The sequence below is a fragment of the Ictalurus furcatus genome, chromosome 15, assembly GCF_023375685.1.
Source record: "Ictalurus furcatus strain D&B chromosome 15, Billie_1.0, whole genome shotgun sequence".
Taxonomy (NCBI): Eukaryota; Metazoa; Chordata; class Actinopteri; order Siluriformes; family Ictaluridae; genus Ictalurus; species Ictalurus furcatus.
Window position 1 is genome coordinate 20,962,119 of NC_071269.1, and position 24,332 is coordinate 20,986,450.

At 38.1% G+C, this 24,332-nt stretch overlaps 1 protein-coding gene across 2 annotated transcripts; it reads right to left on the bottom strand.

Annotated features, from left to right (window-relative positions):
* Positions 1–1,208: 1,208 nt before the first annotated feature.
* LOC128619252 (beta-1,4 N-acetylgalactosaminyltransferase 1-like) lies at positions 1,209–23,946 on the bottom strand. Of its 2 annotated transcripts, none has more exons than XM_053643293.1 (11): positions 23,051–23,946; positions 19,443–19,663; positions 16,611–16,775; positions 12,458–12,564; positions 10,394–10,431; positions 10,006–10,186; positions 9,536–9,637; positions 9,245–9,432; positions 5,378–5,518; positions 2,478–2,715; positions 1,209–2,342 (listed from the first exon to the last, which is right to left on the bottom strand). In XM_053643293.1, exons 1-11 carry the CDS (start codon positions 23,054–23,056, stop codon positions 2,131–2,133), a joined length of 1,599 nt encoding a protein of 532 aa, XP_053499268.1. In that variant the 5' UTR covers positions 23,057–23,946; the 3' UTR covers positions 1,209–2,130. The 2 variants fall into 2 exon arrangements, with proteins under 2 accessions (XP_053499268.1, XP_053499267.1); XM_053643292.1 differs by having other exon boundaries at positions 16,611–16,778; positions 23,051–23,944.
* Between the last annotated feature and the right edge of the window lie 386 nt (positions 23,947–24,332).

Consider the following 24,332-nt stretch of genomic DNA (forward strand, 5'->3'; position numbering starts at 1 on the left):
CGTCGCACCAGGCTGGAGCAGGCAGGAACAAGATGTGATCGTCCAGTAGCAAGCCGGAACGTGACGCATGCAGTAGGCGGGGTCTAGAGAAGAGGGAGGAGACAAAAGAAAACCCAGCCCACCACCGACACACAAATGGCACATAGAGCAAACAGAAATATGTTGAATAACGTAACACCCCCTATCAAGGGTGTCCCCCGCCTCGTGCCCAGAGTTCCTCGGAATAGGCTCCAGGCTCCTTGCGACCTTGTGTAGGATAAGCGGTACAGAAAATGGATGCATGGATGAATGTGCAGGTGTTCCTAATAAATTGGATAGTCAGTGTATATACACAAAATCTTTTGCATTTTCCAGGAGAACAGTCATACTTATCAGACTGCATGATTCTTGGCCGGAAGCAGCCTATTCCTGGGTTCATGGTTACTCTGGATGAGTTTTTCCATTGCAGTGGAGATTTTGTTGTGAGTTGTTGAGTATGAGCACCCAGAAAGATGGCCGTGTAACTTGTGTGATTCACAGTTCCAGACGTAATGCAGAGGTCACAGGGACATGATTAGGATCCATACACAGTAGATTTATTATAACAAACCACAATTCAAAATACAATAAAATACAGAACAAAGAAGAAAAAAAACCCCCAAGGTCACACAAATAAATCAAAGCAGGATACAATGGATCCTAATACAATTCTATATAATAATTGCCTTTACTAATGATCCCTTGAAGAACTTGTTTTTCGAAGCGTGACCTTTTAATTTTATATTAACATTAGACAAAATACTTCATGATAGGTGAGACACAAGGGCATAGGCATTGTTTAGGCCATGTGTCAGGTTTAGGAAAATGTTCTTCCTGAAAATTAATTCACCATCCACTATTAACAGTTAGCTGGGAGAAGTAGAGCCACTGCAAGAAACCACACATAATAGACGTTTTCTTAATTACAACCATGATGAAATTCATGGACACAAACACTCACAAGATATAATAAATATCTAAATAATGAATATATAATAGATATAAATTAGTGCTTATTTAACTCAAAATAAGTTACTAATGTGATTACAGATATTGTTCAATCAATTATCTTGTAATTTCAAGTATTTATTTTTTTTAATTAGACTAGGTAACTTACATAAGACATGGTTCATTTTTAACCAACAGTGGGATATAAGCCAAGAATTATTTCACAGTTATTCCAAGGAGACAAGGGTTTAAAAGATTTATATATGTTTCTTAAATTAAACAGATAAAGTATACGTTACAAACCATAACAACTAAAGATACACAAACAAAACTCACTTAAAAAAAAAAATCTTGATGCAATACTGTCATCCAGTGGCTGATGTTGAACATCACTACACCACATATAAAATGGCTCTTTAAAAACTAACATCCATCCATCCATTTCTGGACTACTTATCCTATACAGGGTCGCAGGGAGCCTGGAGCCTATCCCAGGGGACTCTGGGCACAAGGCGGGGGACATCCTGGACGGAGTGGAAGAATTAACATTCATTCATTCATGTTAAGTCGCGTTATCCTGGTCAAGGTGCCGGAGGATTTGCAGCCTAACCCGGTATCCAGGAGAATTCATCTTGGATGTGATGCCAGTCCACTACATGGCACCATGCACACAAACACTCATTCACACCTGGTGTAATTTAGCATAACAAATCCACCTAGCTGAATGATGAATGATCTTGAACATGCCGGAGGAAACTCGCACAAACACACGGAGAACATGCAAAACACTGCAGATACTGCCATATAAGCTCAACACAGGACCCTGAAGCTTTGAGGCAGAAATATAAACATAAACATCTTTATAAAAGTGATAATAAAAGACCAAAAATGTAAGCACATGAGGGAAACCTTTCGAACTGTTGAACGTCGACTTTTTGATACCCTATAATTAACATCCCACAGAAAAAAATGAGTCCATAATGACGCATCAAAATTGAAACCTGCAAATGTTGCTTTCCTTCCAGAGTATATGGTGTAGGAGTTATTTACTCACCTGGTCATGTTTGGTCCTCAAATTTACACATAATGTGATGTCTTAAGGAAGTCTAAAGAGAAAGCCTAATTTAGGCATAGCACATTGAATAGTGCAGTTTAGGATCACAGTTAACCATTACTAGTTAGACATTTGAAGTGGTTCTTGAAGTAAAAAAGTGCATTTTGGTTGCTCGAGTAGTTGGCATAACGGAACTTAGCATAGGCCTCATCAGTTTCTGATTGTCCCCATGGCAACATCCCTTTGATCTTTGATGCATGGTTGATTATAACATCATCACAAGAACCCACATGGAGAACACCAAGGCCATCGATGAAAAACTCTAGAGTGGAAGGAGATTTTCATGAACATAAACATGAAACTTTTCCAGTCACTTAATCAACAGCATCACATCAGATATTGTAGATAATCATCAATAAATGTGACAGACTTTTTAATTCGACATGAAAATGCTTACCCATGTGTGCGACCCGTGCCAGGAGAGGGTCAAAGCCAACTTGTCGCACCTTGTCGGTACGCGCCATGAAAAAGTTAATGACGCCATCCGTGACCACACAATTAGGAAAGCCCTCGAGAGCATGATAGAAGCCTCTTCTAATGTGTAAACAGTCTCCATCTTCTCCACCTTGTTCTGTTGAAATAATATGGCGGTAGGTGGCAGTGTATCCTGTCACCTCCCTGACTGCTCCTCCAACCTGGGTGCATGCAAACAAACACACAAAACACACTTAAACTACAGCGCATGAAATATAAAGAAGGGTCACATTCATATAAACAGACATTTTGTGTTGACAGCTTCTTGTAGGGTCTCAGGCATACTTGCTCTTGTTGGTAACAGTGTATTCATTTCTTGATGTTTTGATTAATAGCATTTGAAAGAGATGATGACATTTAGCAAACCTGTAAATGATCCTACTTACGTTCTGCCAAAAATAAAGAATTTCAGCTGCATTGTAATTACGTCCGCATTATAATTATTAATACTATTATAGGGCAATCAGTAAACCGCAATTTTTTAGTCACAAATAGTTTGTAAAAATGATCATAGTTAGCATACAATGACAATACCAACAGCAGAAAAATCTCGTGTATAGAATAAAATTTTTGATAATGGGCATTAAGTTACAATCGCATTTATCTAAAGGGTGAGGAAAAGGAAATTGTCTCTTTTGCAATTGGTAATTTAATAAAACTTTGAGGAGGTGCATTAAATGACAAAGGCACTTAACTGATGCTGTAAATGCACTTCATAGTTTAAAGCAGGGGTGCAAAACATACGGTCTGATGATTCCATGTGGCCCATAGGCCTAGTAACGGAAATGTAATGCAGTAATGTAATGGAAATGTAAAGAATTATCCACACACAGATGCAGTTACTTATATATCCACTAGAGGTCCTTTTGTCAGCATCCTGAGGCTGTACGGGCCTATTATGGTTACTTATAATCTTTGGTAATTTCCAAAATGAAAACGTGGGTATGTGAAAAAAGTCTCAAAGAAATGGAAGGTGGATTCTGAATGCCTTATAGGTCCAGAAAAATGGACAGCAGAATATTTCTTGTGGGAAATAAAAAAACAAAATTTGTTTAATTTGCTCCCAGCTACTGGCGGTCCGCAAAAAATTTAATATTCGACGGCATTACGATACAAATCATGCGAAGAAGTTCAATATACTGGCCAGGCATGGACAGACAAGGTAAATGAGTTGGCTGCAGCACTTAAAAAACAACACTCAGTTTTTACTCATAGTCAGGAGATTAACGATGTTGCTGTGAAATCCAGTTATGTGTGATGTGTTGAAATGATAAGTCTGGTCTTGTGTATTAGTTTTATCCATCATGTTGTGTGTTGGCCTAATCCTGCCTATTATGGCGGTTATATAAAAATTTACCTCAGAATTCCATTTTGGGTGATAAATAAGTGTCAAGTTCAACTGTTCTTATTGTTCTTGGCTTGCCTAAGGTGATATTTTAGCCAATGTGGCCCTCTACCCCAGGTTTAAAGTGTGTGCAAGACAAACAAAAACTTGTGGCAGTATCATTATATAAAGATATTTGGGGAACAGAAAGCACTGAAGTAAGTATGCATTATACTGCATTGAAAACACTGGGTGTACATGCAGCATGTAAATTTTCCTTACCAGTCCCTCTAGATAAGTTTTTTTTTGTGGCAATCACAGAAATGAATGCAAAAATCAAGCAATATTCGGAGGAGCTTGCAATTTTTAACAATTACCGCAGATTTGGGACAAGACTCATCATGTGACTTCATCACAACACGCATTCCGCCAAAGCCCTCTTCGATTCGTGTGCGTCAAACATGAGTACAGCTAAAAGGTCACATTTACGGACAAACATCACTGCAAAAGACTGTGCAAAATCATTTTGTGCAATTGCAATTTCATCAATTCAAGAAGCTTCCACAAAAAAAAAAAGCTCAAAATCAAGCATTTTTGGCTGCATGGACTGCCTTACATTGGATATCTGTGTAGGTAGGAACTGATGTCTGTTTTACAAACAGTGCAACCACTCCTGTAGCATTTATCAACATGGAACAACCATTTTCATGAAATATATCATGATTCAGTGGTATATTATTGGTGATTTAATCTACAGCAATGAGGCAGCACAGTGACAGGATATATAACACAGATGTGTGGCAAACAAGCATCAGTTGGAAGAAAGAAAAGCTAGTGCAAACAACAAAGCAAAGAAACTGGTTAAAGTGATGCTTGACCATGAGCACTCGATCTCAGGCTGCTACTTTGTTTATGTAGAATGTAAGCAAATTGACAACTACACAAGAAAGATTTGTTTAGCAAGACAAATTCTTACCTACGGAGGTTAGGATTGTTCCATATTTCCAAATGAATAGATTACGATCCACAAATAAACGTAGCGAGATTCACAAAAATTAAAGAAATTCACAAATAAATAGAATGAGATTTCAAATAAATAAAATGAGATTTGCAAATAATTTTTTTTTTTTTTTTTTAAGTGTCACAAACCCAACTCTGGCATTCATTTGTGAATCACATCCTGTGGGTTTGTGGATTGCGAAACATTTCTAGTGTCAAGAGTGCACACAAATCCACAAATAAATGGACTCCGCCCACCTTCTACTCAAGCTCACCAATAGTGGCATGTTCTCACTCCAGCCAATCAAATTTTGTTTTACAATCAGGGCGGGAACTTGTGAATTAGTTTCATTTTTGTGAATCTCGCTACATTAATTTGTGGATTGTAATCTATTTATTTGGAAATATGAAACAATTCTAACCCCATACTAAACTGACATGGATTATTAGCATAACCCAGAGAGTAAAAGGCAAAGCAAAAGCCAACGTGTTCTTCTTACCAGGTCTAAATTGGTGCACTCTAACACATCCACCATTTTCTCCAACTTTGTGTCAGAAGTGAAGATAAAGTCATCATCCACCCATAGCACATACTTAGTCGTCACCTGAGAGACAGCCAGATTACGCCCAGCAAACCAACCCTGTGGTAGAGTTTAATAGGTTATTTATGAAGTTCATTAGTGAGCTTTAAAATATTTATTCCATTCATAAAACCTACACTGACAACCTGATCAAAATCTTTAATGGTTTAATGTATGGTGAAATACTATTTTTAAAAGCTTTAAAATGAAGGTCATCAACCGACATGCGGCACTGCTTAATGTCTGTAACAAGCACAGGTTCAGAATGGAAGCAGTTAACATTACACCAGACCTTAAAACTCGAGACAAAGTCTATGACAGGCTAGTAACTACAGTGAACAGGCTAACCAGGAACTAGCATACCAAGCTAACCAGGTACTAGCATGAATAAACCTAAAAAAAAAAAAAAAAAAATCCATTTTAAATAACCTGCCCAATTTTATGATAAACTTAATAAACTGTCAATTTAATTAAAAATTGAATTTATAATCAGTTCATTTTAATGTTAACAAGGTGTTAATGAACACAATTTGCGTGCTGCTGCAATGAGCTTGCATGTAGGAAGTAGGGATGAAATGGTTACCGGTTTCACAATAAACCACGATAAAATTCCCAGATGGTTACTATTACCATGTCACATTTAATTATTAAAACCGTGCGCGATTATCGTGATTTGTAAAAACTACGGTAAATGCTGTCCACACACACCCAGCATGAGTCTGACGCAGGCGCAGCATGAAACGTTGTTTTTTTTGAGCATGAGAACATGGCGGAAGGCAGTGACGGCGCTCGGGAGAATTTCCAACCTTCCAAGAGGACCAAATCCGAAGTGTGGTCATATTTTGGATTTTATAAAAATGCTGAGGGTAACTTAATAGAAGATGGTAACCCTGTCTGCAGAGCTTGCCAGAAGAAAGTCGCTGCGAAAGGGGGCAATGTGTCCTGCTGAGTCATCGTCGTGACAACCATCCATCACTTTATAATGAATGCAAAGTACGTTAACTTTTAGCTCAATGCATGAGTTGGGGGAAAAGTATGAAAAAAAAGTAAGTAGTTGGACACAACTGGGATGAAATAATTTCAATTGTCAGCACATTTTAACAATACCGTGATAATACTGATAACAGGTGATAGTTTTGGTCACGATAATCGTGATATGAAATTCTCATACCGTTATATCTAGTAGCAAAGCAGCTTCTGGCAAAAAAGATTGTTGCAGTTTGCGGTGGTCATGCTAGCCTACGTTTAAACAAGCTAGCTATATCCAATGCATTAAGATATTACAATTCCTACAGACTACAACTAATTGTAAATGAATACAGTTTACATTAGCTTAGTGCTCCAATTGCAATTCTTTTGTTAATTGGCACACTTCAGTTCACAGGCTGTGGCCACGAACTACAAGTTAGCATGAAGTAGCTAGCTGGCTAATTAACCAGTGTTTCTTTGAAGCGGACAGACCATTGCCTGCTACTTAAAAAGGACATTAGATGTTTGATAGCCTACATTCTAACATGCTGGCTACCAAAACAATGGTGAGATATAATTTTTTTTTCTCAGTATATGGCAAGACAGAAGCAGAATTTGTTAAACATTTGTTAGGATAGCAGTTGCATATACCGAATTTGCCAGATAAATCTACTAAATAAAGGGAGATGTTTAGCAGCGCAAATCTCATTTGATGGCAGAGATAGAGGCTGGCTGAAGAATTGTGCTGCTATAGCCAGAAATTACTTTTACAATGACATGAAATTGTACCTGATGAAATTCTCAGCGAGTACATTGGAAAAAGAAAGTACAGCAGTCACAATACAGGTACGGGTGCAAGTGCAGGTGTTCAATGTTTATTTAAAAGTATCAAACAAAACTGAGACCTAATCTAAAGGCAGGGTCAACATTCAAGCAAGGGTCAGGTGACGATAACAAACAAGGTGAACTAGGGCTGGCAAGAGCAAAACCAGAGACTATATTAAAAAACAAAACAAAACAGAAAGACAAATCAATGAATCGAAGGTTTGGTATCAACTGGTACAAATGACACGGAGTGTATACTTCACAGTGAGTGCATGGAGTGGGAGACCTTTTATACTGTGAGTGTAGCTGTGATCAGTAATCAAGTGAGCGTGGACCTGAGAGAGTTTGTGCTGGCTGGGTGTTGTAGTCCTTGGCAGCCATGTTTGTAGCCCACGCTGTATTCTGGGAGTTGTAGTTGGATGCCAATTCTGGCTTAGACATAAAAACCACCCTCCTACAATTCTCTGTTTTTATTTATCAGGGCCTAAATAACAATTGTGTGGTCCTCACCAACTTCTATAAACTTCCCAGATTTATGAGCAGCAACAATTCTCTGAGGTCATTGCTGATGCCCTGCCTTCTTGGCATGATAAGCACCAAACTGCCAAAAGTTCTGCTTTTATAGAGGTAGTCACACTTCTTTATGATTAACAAATCTTGTGCATTACATTAGTAATACCTGGCTGCTAATTTCTCTCTTAATTATTGTGGCTGTAAGAAGGGTGTACTTATTTCTTCCCACTTCAACCAGCAGGTTTCTGAATGTTGCATTACTTTTTGGAAAAGAAAAAAAAAGGCTAAATATTAAAATCAGTTGTGTTTTTTTGTTGTCACCTGAGGTTATTTGTTTGTTTATAGAAGCTGGTGAGGACCACACAATTGTTATATAGGCCCTGATAAATAAAAACATAGAAATTGAAGGAGGGTGTACTCTCTTTATCCCATGAATGTATGATAGGGGTTGCATAACTACAAATTTTTACTTGTAGTTTGTACTAGTATTTGTCTGACTGCATTGTCTGGATGGTTTTTCCGCCATGCTCAGCTCCGGCCTCCAAAAAACTCGTCTGGATCAGCCTATTTGAGCTGGCATGCGCCACTGATCTGACTCTTTGCTAGCCGAGAGGGACTGAAAAGTGATGTGCAACCTGCGGCTCTGAAAGCGTTCTTTCACACAGTACAAGGATTTTATAGAAATTCTATTTAGTATTATAGGATGACAAATATAACCGTGGGAGGAATTCTTTAAGAATGAGAAGGAGTGGGATTTAAAAAAAAAAAAAAATTTGTTAAATGGTTCAATATTGCAGAAAGAATTTCCGGTGTAATCTTGTGCTGTTGACTGCGAATTTTGGCTTCATTTCTTCATGGCTTTCTTAGCTGCTTTCTTTACAGTCTGCCTACATGTCCTTACTGTCTACATCAATGTATTCCCATTGCCCAGACTAGTCGACATCCCCACAGCGGACACTAGTGAATTTAGCTGACTATCCCCTAGGCTATGTGTAGTACCACAAACCATCTGTTAGCTTGTGCACTTTTTTATATCGCTTTTCTGCAGCACCATGCACTATACAGTATGTGCCTGATAAATTCCATGCACATGGCAGTGTGTTTGTTGACTGCAGACAATGAGACTACTGGCATGGTTACTGACTTGACAGTTAATAATTTTCTAAATTATTCCACCTTTGTCAGGACAGATCAAAAATAGTGTTTGTAATTCGAGTCTGACGTGATAATGTGTTTGTAATTCGACACTATTCAAACACAGTTTTTTAATATCAGGTCACATAATTTATTTGCTCTCTCTCTCTCTCTCTTTAATTCATTTTGGTGAAATTAGGCATGACTTTATGTTGAGGAGACATTTTAAAATGAAAAGTATTAGATTAAATCCACTACTCATCCACGTCTATTTTTATGATAATCCTTTGTTTTATTTTTCATTTAAAAGTTTATCTTATGCTACAGAACAGTGAAAATCTTTACCTTTTTGAAAGGCATGGTGTAGTGCTCTATGTAAGGGCCAGTTACAGGCTTAGGATGCTCGCTGTCATCAGCTATGACTATCGTGACTGTTGGATAGAACCGTCGAATGCTCTCAATCAAATCCTGAAGCTTGTCATAACGCAGAAATGTTTTTGTAGCAATGGTCACAAGTCCACCTATATTGTATTCTAGAAGAGGAAGAAAAAAACAAAAACAAAATGAAACAAACATATTACTCATTTTGAAAAGATTTTATGTGCTTCATTACATATCAAGACCTGTGTGAATTACCTCCTTTAGGTCGAGTAGGTCCAGGATCATATAGTTTAGGAGTGATTGCATGTCGTATTTTAATGGTGAAGGCTGCTTGGTATCCATCAGTCCTGAATTGCACTGGTTTATAAAAGATATAGGATTGGTTTTCCAAAGAAATGGGATTAATAAAGGACAACCCTACAAATCTAAAGAAAATGTTTTTTTGATGTACAAAAATGGCATTAAAGTTAAAACCAGACTGGTTTAAACTTTATATAGAAAAAAAGTACATGTTGAACTCCAAGCAGAAATAATAATTCTTATTTCTTCGCCATCTGTACATCAGAAATCATCTCATGCAAAATACATAAGCATTTCTACCATTTCTTGAGACATGACAGTACAGTAGAGTAGAAATGTGCATATTAATCAGTTACCTTGATAACATATAATAAAAAAAATCATTGCAATCAGTTTAACACCCTCAGTTGAACATAGCAGCTCACCTATGTCTGCAGTATTGGGATGAAAAATTGTATTTGTATAAGTGATGAACTGCAGTTGTCTGTTAAGTGCAGATAGAAGTGGGCTGGAGAGGGTCATGTGCATTTTTCCTTCCCCGCTTATGTTGACCTCATCCAACAAGGCTGCTACGTCAAACGTGCCCATGCTGGCACTTAAATTTACCTGCAACAAACAGGGAAGTACATTTAGGTCAACATTACTATAGCAAAGCCGCTATATATGATAAATACAAAATAATTGCTTCGTCTGTATACTGTATAAGATAAAATCCTATGCATAAAATCCTGTATTGATTGAAATGCATTCTTGATTATGATCCAAAGACATCAATCGCAAACATATTGGAAGAAGAACAATTGAAAAACTTACTGAATAGACTGTCCGTGACTTAATTTTCAGACCCAACCCTTAGAACACAGAAAAACAAATATTTATTACAAAACCGAATTTGTTAAGAAAACTGAAATAAAATAAAACAAAGAAACACAGCACTCATCTATGCTTTTAAATGCAAACAGACAGCTATAAATAAATATAATCCGAGACCATGTTAATCACACATTTTCACACCAATGATTTCGCTTCCTACAGGAACGAAAGTATGAATACTCTAAACATTCTGAATCAACATAATTTGTATTATGAACACATATTTTGTCTTGCAATCAGTTCTCCAATAGTTTGGCATAAGGAAAAGACAGGTCTCCACCTGCCCAAGTTATTTGGAAGGTAATAAGGGTTCAAACTAAGTGAGGCATGTTGTTTATTGGGGAGAAAAATCAACAATGGGTTGATGTGAAGTGGTCCAACACAAAGTACACAACACTCTTAAGCCGGGTTCACACTATGATTTTGGCCACGATTTGGTCATCGGAGACAAATTTTGAGAATCCTAAAAGATCTCTATAATTTCAGGCCAAAATCTGTAGTCTTTGATTGCTAGTTTGACATGTTCCTCGACAGCCGATTAATAGCCGCTGCAATAAAATTTTTCCTGTGATTCGCGCCTTAACTGTTGTACAGTCTGACATTAATGACAATTGAGATCCTACAGTGTGACATGGCTTACAGAAGGGATCATATTCGTACAGTCTGACAAATAACAGTCGCAAAGGACTATTCAAAATCACACAGTGTGCACCTGGCTTTCGTTACTCTTACCACCCCAAAGTTGATTATTTTGCAAAAAACAGCATGTCCCAAAGTGTTTTTTTCCTCTTATACAACAGTAATTTTGCAACTTTTTCAATTTTTAATTTATTAATATACGACATGTCATACCTGTTAACTATTTATAGCTCAGGTTTATATATTGTGCTTTATTTATATGACATGTGCAGCCTGGCCTCCCCTAAAATTTTGTTAAATTGCAGCAATGAAAATGTTTCTATATTAAATGTAGAAAGGTGTCTATATTATTCATTACTCTTGCTGAAAAACTGGACAATGCACTAGTTTTGTCCTGCCCCAGATGCACGGCTTGCCATATGATGAGTGGGAGATCTCTCAAAAGGGGCTGAACCTCATAACCAACTGCCAATCACTGAAACTGTAAGGAACATTACTGACATCTCAAACTTCGACATATCAGTAGCATATTTGCCAGTCAGACTCCAAGTGCTTGGAGCTGCAGTAGTAGTCAGTAGCCTAATCCATAACAGTTTTACACAACTTGTATAGCTTGTTATTATAATTTGTAATTGACAAATATAGTAAATAAATTGTAAGTATAAAGTTATGTTTGATTATTGGTGTTTGTTTCGGATTTGTTTAATTATAGGACGATCCAGCTAGCTGTCACTACCTTCTTTGGTGAAATTTAGCTAGCTAGTTAGCAGCTTAGATGCTTTTTAGTGCAACACTGCTAATTTTATCAACCGGATTTTGGAAAGGTCTTTTGACGTTCCTATTTATGAGGAGAGACTGAGAATTAAACAGGTGGCCAGACCAACAGAGGAAACAGATAAAACTGAACATACACAGATATCTACTTCAGTCACAGACACCTGTGCTTCCCATCTTTCATTACAAAAACCAACAACAACAACAAAAAAAAACACCAGCCACCACTGATTTATAGTCACATTTAATTTTGCTGAACATCCACAAGACAAGTTATTTCCTGTTATCACGTGTGTTATAGCAGCCATACACAATTATTCACTAACCAACTTCGCGTTTTTTTCTTTCTTGACATTAATAAGACAAAAAAGGCAACTTGTCATGTTACTTAAAAATAAGAACATGCAGAAGAAGAACACGTTTTCTGTTCTCAAAAATTTCCTATGCTGGTAAACTTAGTGACTATTACAAAGTGCTGACACTGGAGACTTCGTCCATGAATGTTAAATGTCATAAATGTACTGTATTTGTATACAATCCCAAAAACCTTAATGATCTATTCACAGACATATTTGTAACACTGGTTCTCACCAGGAATTAAAGTAGACATTTTAGGCCGGACGTCTACACCCTGGGTGGGGTACTGAAGAGGAATGTTTGCCTCAGCAATGATAAGAAGGTTTGCTGCTGTATGTGATCTGCAAGGACAAAAAGTCATCAGAAGTACTTGTAAGCAAAATTTAAGAGTACCCTGTTCACTGTATGTAAACACATTACACATCCATCCATCCATTCATTCCAGTCACCGCTTTATTCTTTAAGGTGGTTATGAAAGCCTATCCCGGGAACACTGAACGAAAAGCACGGACACACAAAATTGTGGATGCTGATTTACAGCTACAGTGCCCTCCACTAATATTGGCACCCTTGGTAAATATGAGCAAAGAAGGCTGTGAAAAATTGTCTTGATTGTTTATCCTTTTGATTTTTTGTTTAAAAAAAACCCACAAAAATGCTCTGCTCTCATGGATATCAAATGATTCAAACAAAAATAAATTGTTAAATATGTGTGCCACAATTATTGGCACCCTTTTAGTTAATACTTGGTGCTAGCTCCCTTTGCCAAGATAACATCTCTGAGTCTTCTCCTATAATGCCTGATGAGGTTGGAGAATACATGGCAAGGGATCTGAGACCATTCCTCCATACAGAATCTCTCCAGATCCTTCAAATTTCAAGTTCCACACTGTTGGACTCCCTCTTCAGTTCACCCCACAGGTTTTCTATGGGTTTCAGGTCAGGGGACTGGGATGGTCATGGCAGGACCTTGATTTTGTGGTCAGTAAACCATTTTTGTGTTGATGTATGTTTTGGATCATTGTCCTACTGCCTATTTTAAGCTTTCTGGCAGAGGCAGTCAGGTTTTCAGGTTTTCAGTCAGAGTCCATGATGCCATGTATCCTAACAAAATGCCCAGGTCCTCTGGCATAAAAACAGTCCCAAAACATTAAAGAGCCACCACCATATTTAACCGTGGGCATGAGGTACCTTTCCATATGGCTACCTCTTTGTGTGTGCCAAAACCACCTCTGGTGTTTATTGCCAAAAAGCTCTGTTTATCTGACCATAGAACCAGATCCCATTTGAAGTTCCAGTATTGTGTCTAGCAAACTGAACACGCTTGAGTTTGTTTTTGGATGAGAGTTTTTGTTTTTTCTTGAAACCCTTCCAAACAACTTGTGGTGATGTAGGTGACTTCGGATTGTAGTTTTGGAGACTTTCTGACCCCAAGACGCAACTAACTTCTGCAATTCTCCAGCTGTGATCCTTGGAGATTTTTTGACCACTCGAACCATCCTCTTCACAGTGCGTTGAAACGATATAGACACACGTCCAATTCCAGGGCTGATTCATAACATTTCCAGTTGACTGGAACTTCTTCATTATTGCCCTGATGGTGGAAATGGGCATTTTCAATGCTTGTGCTATTTTCTTATAGCCACTTCCCATTTTGTGAAGCTCAACAACCTTTAGCTGCACATCACAGCTATATTCCTTGGTCTTACCCATTGTTATGAGTGACTAAGGGAATTTGGCCTATGCGTTACCTCATATTTATACCCCTGTCATGATTGAACAAGTTCCTGTTCCTAGTCACCCAGGTGTACTAAAAAATGTAAAAGTATCAATAGGAATATACTTCAAATATATTTTTCTCATATGAATCCATAGGGGTGTGTGTGTGTGTGTGTGTGTATATATATATGTGTTTATATGTGTGTGTATATGGATAAACCTGTGTTTTGTTTGCAATTGTTTGATATCCATGAGAGTAGAGTATTTTTGTGAATTTTTTACACAAAAGATGCAATAAAGACATTTTTTCACAGCCTTCTTTGCTCATTTTTACCAAGGGTGCCAATAACAGTGAAGGGCCCTGTATAGGCAATTTTGAGTAGCCAATCCACCTACCTGTAAACTCCTGACAAATAGTAACACAGACTCAAACCCTCAACATTTGACCTTAGAACTAGTCTATATGCAAAGCCTTTTAGGGTGTTTTCAGACCTGTAGATCTGTGCTTTGACCTGAAAAAGGGACTTACATCGTTACAATGTTGCATTTTCTCCGTGGCTTGGTATGCTTTCACAAGGAAACATTTCAAAGCGTACCAAAATGTATTTATGCAAGCCACATGTATCTAAATGAACTGAACCAATGGAGAAAATGCACCACATTCCAAAACAAACGCTCCACACAATCCAGGTGTGAACACGCCCTTAGTCTGGTAAACAAATGACCGCACTTTACAGTATGATGGCAAGATCTGACTCCTACACTCAAAAATCTAGTAATTCAATTCAGTTCAATTCAATTGTATTTGTATAGCGCTTTTTACAACGGTCATCGTCTCAAAGCAGCTTTACAGAAATATATAAACACAGGATACAGATTTTAAATGTGTGAATTTATCCCAGTTGAGCAAGTGAGGAAGTTGACGGTGGTGAGGAAAAACTCCCTAAGATGTTAAGAGGAAGAAACCTTGAGAGGAACCAGACTCAGAAGGGAACCGATCCTCATTTAGGTAGTCTACTAATGAGACATACTCATATATCCAGGAAACACCATAGGTAGTCACTCAATAACTGACATTATTCTGAAACAATAGGACATTTTGATGTGTAGTAAGAGCAGCATGTGACTTGGGGTTATGTGGTATTATATGGACTCGGGCAGTATGTGACTCTGTGTTATGTGGTATTATATGGACTCGGGCAGCATGTGACTTGGGCAGCATGTGACTCGGGTGTCACTGATATGTAAGGAAAAGCAGAAACTCAGCCATTTATTGAAAGGTTAGAACTATGTACAACTATGTGCATATTTTGGGTGGCATATACAATTACGAAACAAAATCTGTTAGAATGTTTTGTAAGCTGCTATGGAGTTAGGAGTTATGTAAGGAATGATTGACGACGGGCCGTTGAACTATTAGAAAATAATGCACACCCCGAGGTGGTAATGCGCCCATGACGTGAATAGAATAATATGATATAAAAATAGAATAAATATATTTTTTTTATTACTGCAGAAAATTCATCGAACAAATAAATAAATAAATAGATAGATAAATAAATAAATAAATGAACGTTGATACTTGTTCACCGGATTTTCACACATGCTCTCTCACATGCGCTCTTTTTTTTCCTCTCTCTCTCTCTCTCTCTCCGCCTCGTGGCCACATTACCGCCTCGGATGCGCAATATTTTTCGAATATTTCAACGACCCGTCATCAATTATTCCTTGCACATTTCCGGGAAATCTCAATTTCCTGTGATTTTGTTTGTTGTTAGCTCTCTGTGCTGTGGTGGACATTAGGCAAACATTTCCGTTAGTTCAGTTAACTTGATGAAGTGATATGGAACTGTATTGTGGTCAAGACCTGACTGGAACTACTTTAGCCGGGCATTTACTGAAAAACAATTGCACACCTCAGAACATCTATCAGCCAATCAGAATTGTGTTAAAGAACAAATTCATTGACTATAATAAGGCAAGTGAAATCACAGCTGTCCATCCAGTTGTATGCCTCACTAAGTCAGCCAAGCACAAAGACCTTTAAAGGTTTTTACACATAAAAATGCACTGTAGTCTCAGAAAACCCATCTGATATCTCTATAGCTACTGTATATCTTCTGGGAGGGGGGGGAGCCTACAAAGACAAAAAAAAAGGGGCTTTGACCCAGAGCAGGTTTCCTGTTTATAACATAATTCCCGGCCCACATGACTCCACATACCGAAGTGTCCTTGGCCAAGACACTGAAGCCAACTTGCTCCCGATGTTAAGTTAACACCTTGCATGGAAGCTCTGCTACCACTAGTGTGTGTGTGTGTGAATGGGTGAATGAGACACAGTGTATAGTGCTTTGTAAAACCAATAAGATTAAAAGAAAGTGCTATATAAGTGCAGACAATTTACAATTTATAAATAAAAGCAAGTATAAAGACATAGTTTTCACTGCCATATTTAGAATTTATTTATTTATAAATTCAATGCAAATCCAATCAATAAATATCTCTTACTTTTACACAGTATTTCATTTGAATTGTAATTGTAATAGTAGAAAAACTCACCATGCATAGGGTTTTCACACAGTAGAAAAACTTCGGTTGAATCACTTGGTAACATAGGGAAAAAATACTTCAAACAAAGCTTGCTGCTGGAAGCTATTCATCACCTCACCTGTTCATGAAGTTGTTGTACTCATGCTGTCGGCGCTTCTTTATTTCCTCCAGATCTGAGGCTCTGAATGCAGAGTGCAACTCCTCAGCACCAACCCGAGGAAACAACAGGTCACCAAAGGGCACATTAAGATGCCATGTGTCACCTTCACAAACACATGCATTTCTTCTGTGTAAAACGAAATAAATATTTTTAAGTGCTGGTAGGAGAAAAAAGGCAACATAACTGATACTGCCAAAAAAAAAAAGAGAAAGAAATGAACGCATTTTAGAGGACTTAACAACACAGCTTTACAAATGATGATGATGCACATCATTTTCTGATTTCATCTTAAATCATGTGCATGTTTACACAAATTACATGGCTCCCTTTGCAACATCATGCTGCAAGTCTACAAAAATGAAGGACCCATGTGTGGTTTATAATACCCAAAAGGAAATGTGTTAAAGAACAGCTAGATGACTTCCATCCATCCATCCATCTTCTATACCGCTTATCCTTTTCAGGGTCACGGGGAACCTGGAGCCTATCCCAGGGAACATTGGGCACAAGGCGGGGTACACCCTGGACAGGGTGCCAATCCATCGCATCACATACACACTCACACACCCATTCATACACTACGGACACTTTTAGATATGTCAATCAGCCTACCATGCATGTCTTTGGACTGGAGGAGGAAACCGGAGTACCCGGAGGAAACCCCCGCAACACAGGGAGAACATGCAAACTCCACACACACAGGGCCACGGTGGGAATGGAACCCCAGGTGTGTGAGGCGAACGTGCTAACCACTAAGCCACATCTAGCTGGGCTAGTCGTCTAGCCCAGCTAGACGACTTACTCGTAAAATGAAATGTGTTAAACAACAGCCCTCACTCGCTCTCTCTTGCTTGCACACTCTCTCGCTTGCTCACTCTCACACACGAGAGAAATGTAATACGGGAAATAACTTGGGAACAGAATGCAAACAAAACATAAAAACAAAAAACTGGAAAGCCCCTTCAAAAGGAGGTCTTCAGCAGCAACATTATGAAGTCACAAAACTCTGTGCTATTTTGCATGAAAAAAGGGAACTCTCGTCACGAAACTTTTATTATTCATCTTTATGAAACTAGTGATATCAAGAACTCAAGCCTAAAGGTATAAAAAAACAACAACATTATCACCCGTGAAGTCACGCTCAACACTAAGCACCATCACAGTGTCGTGTTTTCATTAAAATGTCCACTAATATTAAGTATCTACAATTTTTTGCCCAATATGACTAAAGGAAATAACATCTTGTGGGTTATCCATCTGGTGCATAACCTTTGCTCCTCTGCATTGTACTGTACTGTGGAGGGGAGGTATTTCGGAAACTCAGTAACTCACAACCGGCATTCCACAGGGGTCAGTTCTGGGTCCACTGCTCTTTTCTATCTACACTACATCTCTGGGGCAAGTGATTGAGTCTCATGTCTTCTCATATCATTGCTATGCTGATGACATCCAGCTCTATTTGTCCTTCCAGCCTGATGATCCATCCGTCTCTGCACGTATCTCTGCTTGCCTGTCGGACATCTCGGTCTGGATGAGGGAACACCATCTTAAGCTCAACCTGGCAAAATCGGAGCTTCTCGTCATCCCAGCCTGTTCGTCACTCAACCACAACCTCACTGTACAGCTCGGCTCAACTGCACTCAAGCCAAGCAGGACGGCCAGGAACCTTGGGTGGATTCTCGATCACAGCTTGACCTTTACAGACCACATCTCAACAACTGCACGGTTCTGTATGTTCATCCTATACAACATCAAGAAAATCAGACCCTACCTCACCGAACAGGCTACATAGATACTAGTCCAGGCTCTTGTTATCTCAAAACTGGACTACTGCAACTCACTACTCTCGGGCTGCTCGGCCAGCTCCATCAAACCCCTCCAAATGATTCAGAATGCAGCAGCATGCCTTGTCTTCAACCAGCCCAAGAGAACCTATGTCACACCCTTCTTCAACTCCCTCCACTGGCTTACTATAGCCACCCGCATCAAATTCAAGGCCTTGATGCTCACCTACAAGACCTTGTCTGGAACAGCACCCTCCTACCTCAACTCTCTCCTGAAGGCTTATGTTCCCTCACGCAATCTGCCATCAATCAATGACCGACGCTTAGTACTACCTACTCAGCGTGGCTCAAGGTCCCTTTCAAGAACCTTCAAACTAACTGTTCCTCAGAGGTGGAATGAACTTCCAACCTCAATCCGGACCGCAGAATCTCTCACCATCTTCAAAAAACAGCTAAAGACCCACCTCTTCCATGAACACCTAACCAACCCATACAAAAAATAAATAAAATAAAATAAAATAATTTACTCTGGCACTTATATCTCTACTCTGCGCACTTTGCTTCTTCTGTAACTCAATTAATGGATCTTGTATGGTAGCACTACTTGTATTGTTCTCTGCTTGATATATTGCTTTGCTTCTATTTTCTCATTTGTAAGTCTGGTTGAAAAAGCGTCTGTTAAATGAATAAATGTAAATGTAATGTAAGTCAGGCTTGACAATTCTGTCATAAATGTAGATGAAAACAACATTCTCACACAAAACGAGGCCATTTGACTGACACTGCACATGAACTTTATGAACAATAAAGTCAAATTTTCACAGCCTTCTTTGCACATATTTACTGATGTGTCAATATTGGTGAAGAGCACTGTGTGTGTGTGCATGTATATAAAGAATCATAAACGATATGTTTTATATCTTCACCAAGTTCATAAATATTTTATGGATACCTACTCTCTTTGACTAAATGATGTTCATCAAGTGCCATAATAGAGTCTACTCACCGTGCTGTAGTTTGTTTGAGGTGGTAGGGAATACGTTTGTCACTGTTCTTCAACTGTTCATTACGTTCAAGAAGCTTCTTTATGGTGGAGTCTAGACTTTTTTGACTGTGTATCACAGTTGGAGCTCTTGGGGTATAAAGAAGACATATAACAGCTACCAGTAGTAGTAGTAGTATCACAAAACCCACCAAAACCTTCACCCTCCACACATGCATGATGACCTGTAGATCACAGAGATGGAAAAGCATATGGATGTTGTACCGGATTTTCAGATCATCAATTCAACAAACACACACCTGTTGTGATGTGTACAATGGGCCAGTGACCTATTAGCCAGAAAAGTGTTACAGATCTTCAATATTAAGGCTCATTTCCTGTTAATACAGATAACAAGCCATCATGAAGCTGTGTTAGATTAGATATGCTGTATCATATATTATATTACAGTTCGTTATCTATGGGAGGTAATTAAATCTGAAACGGAATAACATTCATGTGTAAAAGTTTATACCATAAACTTTAAAGTGCACCTATTATGGTTTTTCAAATATTAAACACCTTTCATGTAGTGTGTTATATAGCTGTTTGTGAATGTAAAAACGTCTGGAAAGTTTCAAAAGTCAAAGCGCACGACAAACAGAGTTATTGACTTCCAAACGAAGGAACCGATTCTGAAGAGCTGAAACGAGCCGTTCGTGATTCCAGACTTACTTCCTGTACTAACCTACGTAATTTGGTAACAAAAGACCCATCTCTGATCTTCACTGGCAGCTCGTGAACAGACGGAGCTGAAACTGGATATAGTATTGGGCGTTTCCTTTTCGACACATACTGACAGCGGTAGACCAATCACAACAGACTGGGACATCTGACCAATCAAAGCAGAGTATGTTCTCTGATAGGAGGAGTTTAGAATGAATCCTTTAGAACGGATCATTGAACAAGTCATTTGTGACACTAGGGTGAAAAAAGGTAATTCTGCAGTTTAAATTATGGGCACGTTAAAGTGTTTTATGACTTTGGATGAATGTTAGTCTATTGTATGAGACCTTTAAAGCAAAATCAGGCAAGTTTCAAAACCATAATAGGCGCGCTTTAATATTTATATATATTACATACACACACAGACATACACATACATACATACATATACACACACACACAGTGGGGGAAATGAGTATTGAACACGTCAATTTTTTTTCAGTAAATATATTTCCAACGAGGTTATTGGCATGAAATTTTCACCAGACATCAGTATTAACTCAAGAAATCTGGAAATATAAAGAATTCACAACATTAAAGTCCATAAATAATGTTATGTGTAATAAAGGGGAATGACATAGGAAAAAAGTATTGAACATGCTAAGAAAAAGCAGTTCTCCAAGGCAAGGTAAGGCAAGGAACCAGCTGAAATCCGTGAGTAGTTAGAAAGTAATTATACCTCCTATCTGTGCAAATTAATAATCAGCTGAGTTAGTAAACTGATGGTCTATAAAAAGGCTTTTCTTTACGAAGGTGTCACAAAAGAAACAGCCCATGACCTTCGCAACCTTATTGTTGCGAAACATATTGATGGAATCGGATACAGACGTATATCAAAACTTCTAAATCTTTCAGTAAGCACCATTGGGGCTGTTATCCGCAAGTGGAAGCAACATCATTCCGTCATGAACTGGCCATGCACAGGAGCTCCTCGCACGATTTCTGACCAGGGAGTCAGAAGAATAGTCAGAAGAGAAGTGTTAAATTTTTTTCCTGTGTCATTCCACTTTATTACACATAACTTTATTTATGGATTTTAATGTTTGGATTTCCTTATATGTGTGAATGTCTTGAGTTAATGCCAAAGTCTGGTGAAAAGTTCATGTGAATAGTCTCATTGGAAATACATTTAGTGAAAATGTTGACGCGTTCAATACTTATTTAACCCACTGTATGCACATATATATATATATATATATATATATATACACATACACACACACACACACACAGAATCTCACAAAAGTGAGTACACCCCTCACATTTTTGTAAATATTTGATGATATCTTTTCATGTGACAACACTGAAGAAATGACACTTTACTACAATGTAAAGTAGGGAGTGTACAGCTTGTATAGCAGTGTAAATTTGCTGTCCCCTCAAAATAATGTCTAAACTGGTTTAATGTCTAAACCACTGGCAACAAAAGTGAGTACACCCCTGCTGAACTGAACATTTCTGCTGAACATTTCTGCTGAACTAAACACCTCTGCTGAACATTTCAAAAGTGAGTACACCCCTAAGTGAAAATGTCCAAATTGGGCCCAAAGTGTCAATATTTTGTGTGGCCACCATTATTTTCCAGCACTGCCTTAACCCTCTTGGGCATGGAGTTCACCAGTGCTTCACAGTTTGTCACTGGAGTACTTGTTGGTCAGAAAAAGGAAGGAAGCTTCTTGAGATGTCGTTATGATGAGCAACCACGCCAAAAATAAACCTCTAAATGTTAAGACCATTCTAAAAATCTTACACCTACAAAATCTCATGAAAGTAGTTGGCCTAAAGAAACTTAACCCATAAGTACTTAACCCTTACGCGTCCTTATGGATATTTTAAAAAAAAAAAAAAAATTTTGTCCGTGTTAATGAAAACAGCATAAATTGAGCAAAAGTTGTGTATTTTTATTGGAATTTTAATATTTCACCCTCATTTGCTTTCATAAATCTATTTAAGGACAAAGATGTCCCTATTGAAACCCATTCAAACACAAAATCCCACCCCATGTATAGAAGTCAAAGAAGGTTCCTGAGCTTTGAAGATTTTTGCACTGTGTAAAGAAACCGGCGTTTAAAGGGTTAAAATTCTGAATATGAACGAATGTTTGGTAGATATGATCAGAACTGATGCTGGTTAAAAAAAAAAAAAGAAAAAAAAATCGAAGTCAGTGAAAATGGAAAAAAAATTAATATATAATATTTCTATGACAGTTTTTTGACATGGGCATTTTTGTCCTCTATGATCCTATGCGTAACTTTATTTTTATTAATTTACGTACAAGGATTAATTCTATACGTGTGATGGTAATTTCAGCAGATGTTATGTAGCACCAATCTTTTGCGATGTACGGAAATCAGAGCTAGCTATATTAAATGAATGAATGAATAAATAAATAAATAAATAGGATATTAATCATCCAAACAAATGTATTTTACATGAAATGAACATTTATTTTACATTATCCCCACAATCTAAAAACAAAAGTAAAAGTAACAGTAACAGGATAAAAGTAACAGGAAGGAAACTTATTCAGAGGTCTAATAAACTATTAATACAATAAACTTCTTAAATAAACCGTTAATCTTAAATACACTTCTTAAACGTTAAATATGTTTTAAAAAATCTTACATCTAGAAAGAAGCTGGCTTAAAGAAGCGTGTAATTAATTCTACACACGTGTGTTGGTCATTTCAGTTGGTACTTACATTTAGCACTTTAATTTAACAGTGACCAATAAAGCGGATGTTCAGCTTGGTGTTTCTGCGTCGCGCAGAAATCAGAGCTACAAAATGTCGCTATTTTAAATAAACGAATAACTTTTCATAATCCAGACATCAATCTCTTCTTACCTTCATATTTATGACCGTTTAATTCCGATTTTTATTCCCCAGCATTGCTCACAGAAATCCCAACCAGCAAAAACTCAATTCACGGAGGTGGCGTCACCTGCTACTGCGTCTAACCCACACACACTCTCTCTCTCTCTCTCTCTCTCACACACACACATACACACGCACGCACGCGCACTTTAATTATGACAGAACACAACTATTTATTGAACAACATATTGCAACTATTTACACACACTGTTTACACTCGCGAATGCAAACAGCTTTTCTGGTATATGCAGAAAATGTGACATTAAAATATGTACTTACACCGTTTCGTATTATATTATACTATATGAGCATATGCTACTGTATTATTCCACCTGATGGAGTCATTTATTTTTTTTGTATTCAATAACTACTTTACACATGTCTACAGGGAGTTTGGCTTCATCGCCTAGACATCAATACAGTAGCTTCTTATAGCAGCTAGTTAAAATAACCCCTCCTCAGCATATCTTTCACACTCATTTACCCCACCATGGGCAATTGAGCAATCACTGCTGCAAACAGTACAGCGAGTTGTCACTACACTGTCGTTGTCCTTTACCCCTGGTATGCATGGGTACACTTAAGTGTAGTCTGGGGTGAAGTGCGTTTTGTAGCCTACTTTTTATTTATTTAGGCACTCGAACATGGAGCTGCAGACACTAAACTGAACCGAACTGATGGATGGACGAGAGAGAGAGAGAGAGAGAGAGAGAGAGAGAGAGAGAGAGAGAGAGAGAGATACTGTAAAGCCCTACTACCGAGAAAACAGACAGGTTGAGACCAAGAGAGACCAATCAGGGCGCGCGCGGTGTCTCTCTCTCACCAGGTCTCTCCAAACCATCTCTCTCTCTCTCTCTCTCTCTCTCTCTCTCGCTCTAAACAAAAAAAAAAAAAAAAAAGGGATTTCCGGGATATTGTATATAATTTACAGGCGTCAGGGAGCCGTTATGAAAATGCGGGACACTCCCGGAACTTCCGGGATGTCTGAGTTGAGCTGTGATTGATCGTTAATGAGAATGAAGCGCGCGGTCGTGTCAGGGTTGCCAGATCTGCATGCAGATAACCATCTCAAAAACTTCAATGAGTGCCTTAAGTGCAGAATAATATTATAAAATGCACAGCCTACAAAAACATGAAACATATAGCCTAGCTAAACGAATAAATAGGCTATAGAGACAGGGAAGGAATTAACCTTCCTTCGTCCTTATCCTAATCCCAACAGGTTAGCTAAATATCCTGTTTTAATAGGCGA

Coding starts and splice junctions, on each gene's coding strand:
- LOC128619252 (XM_053643292.1), bottom strand. Junction 16,779..19,442: donor CTCAAACAAACTACAGCACG/GTGAGTAGACTC, acceptor CGTTTTACACAG/AAGAAATGCATGTGTTTGTG. Junction 10,187..10,393: donor AGTCACGGACAGTCTATTCA/GTAAGTTTTTCA, acceptor TGTTTGTTGCAG/GTAAATTTAAGTGCCAGCAT.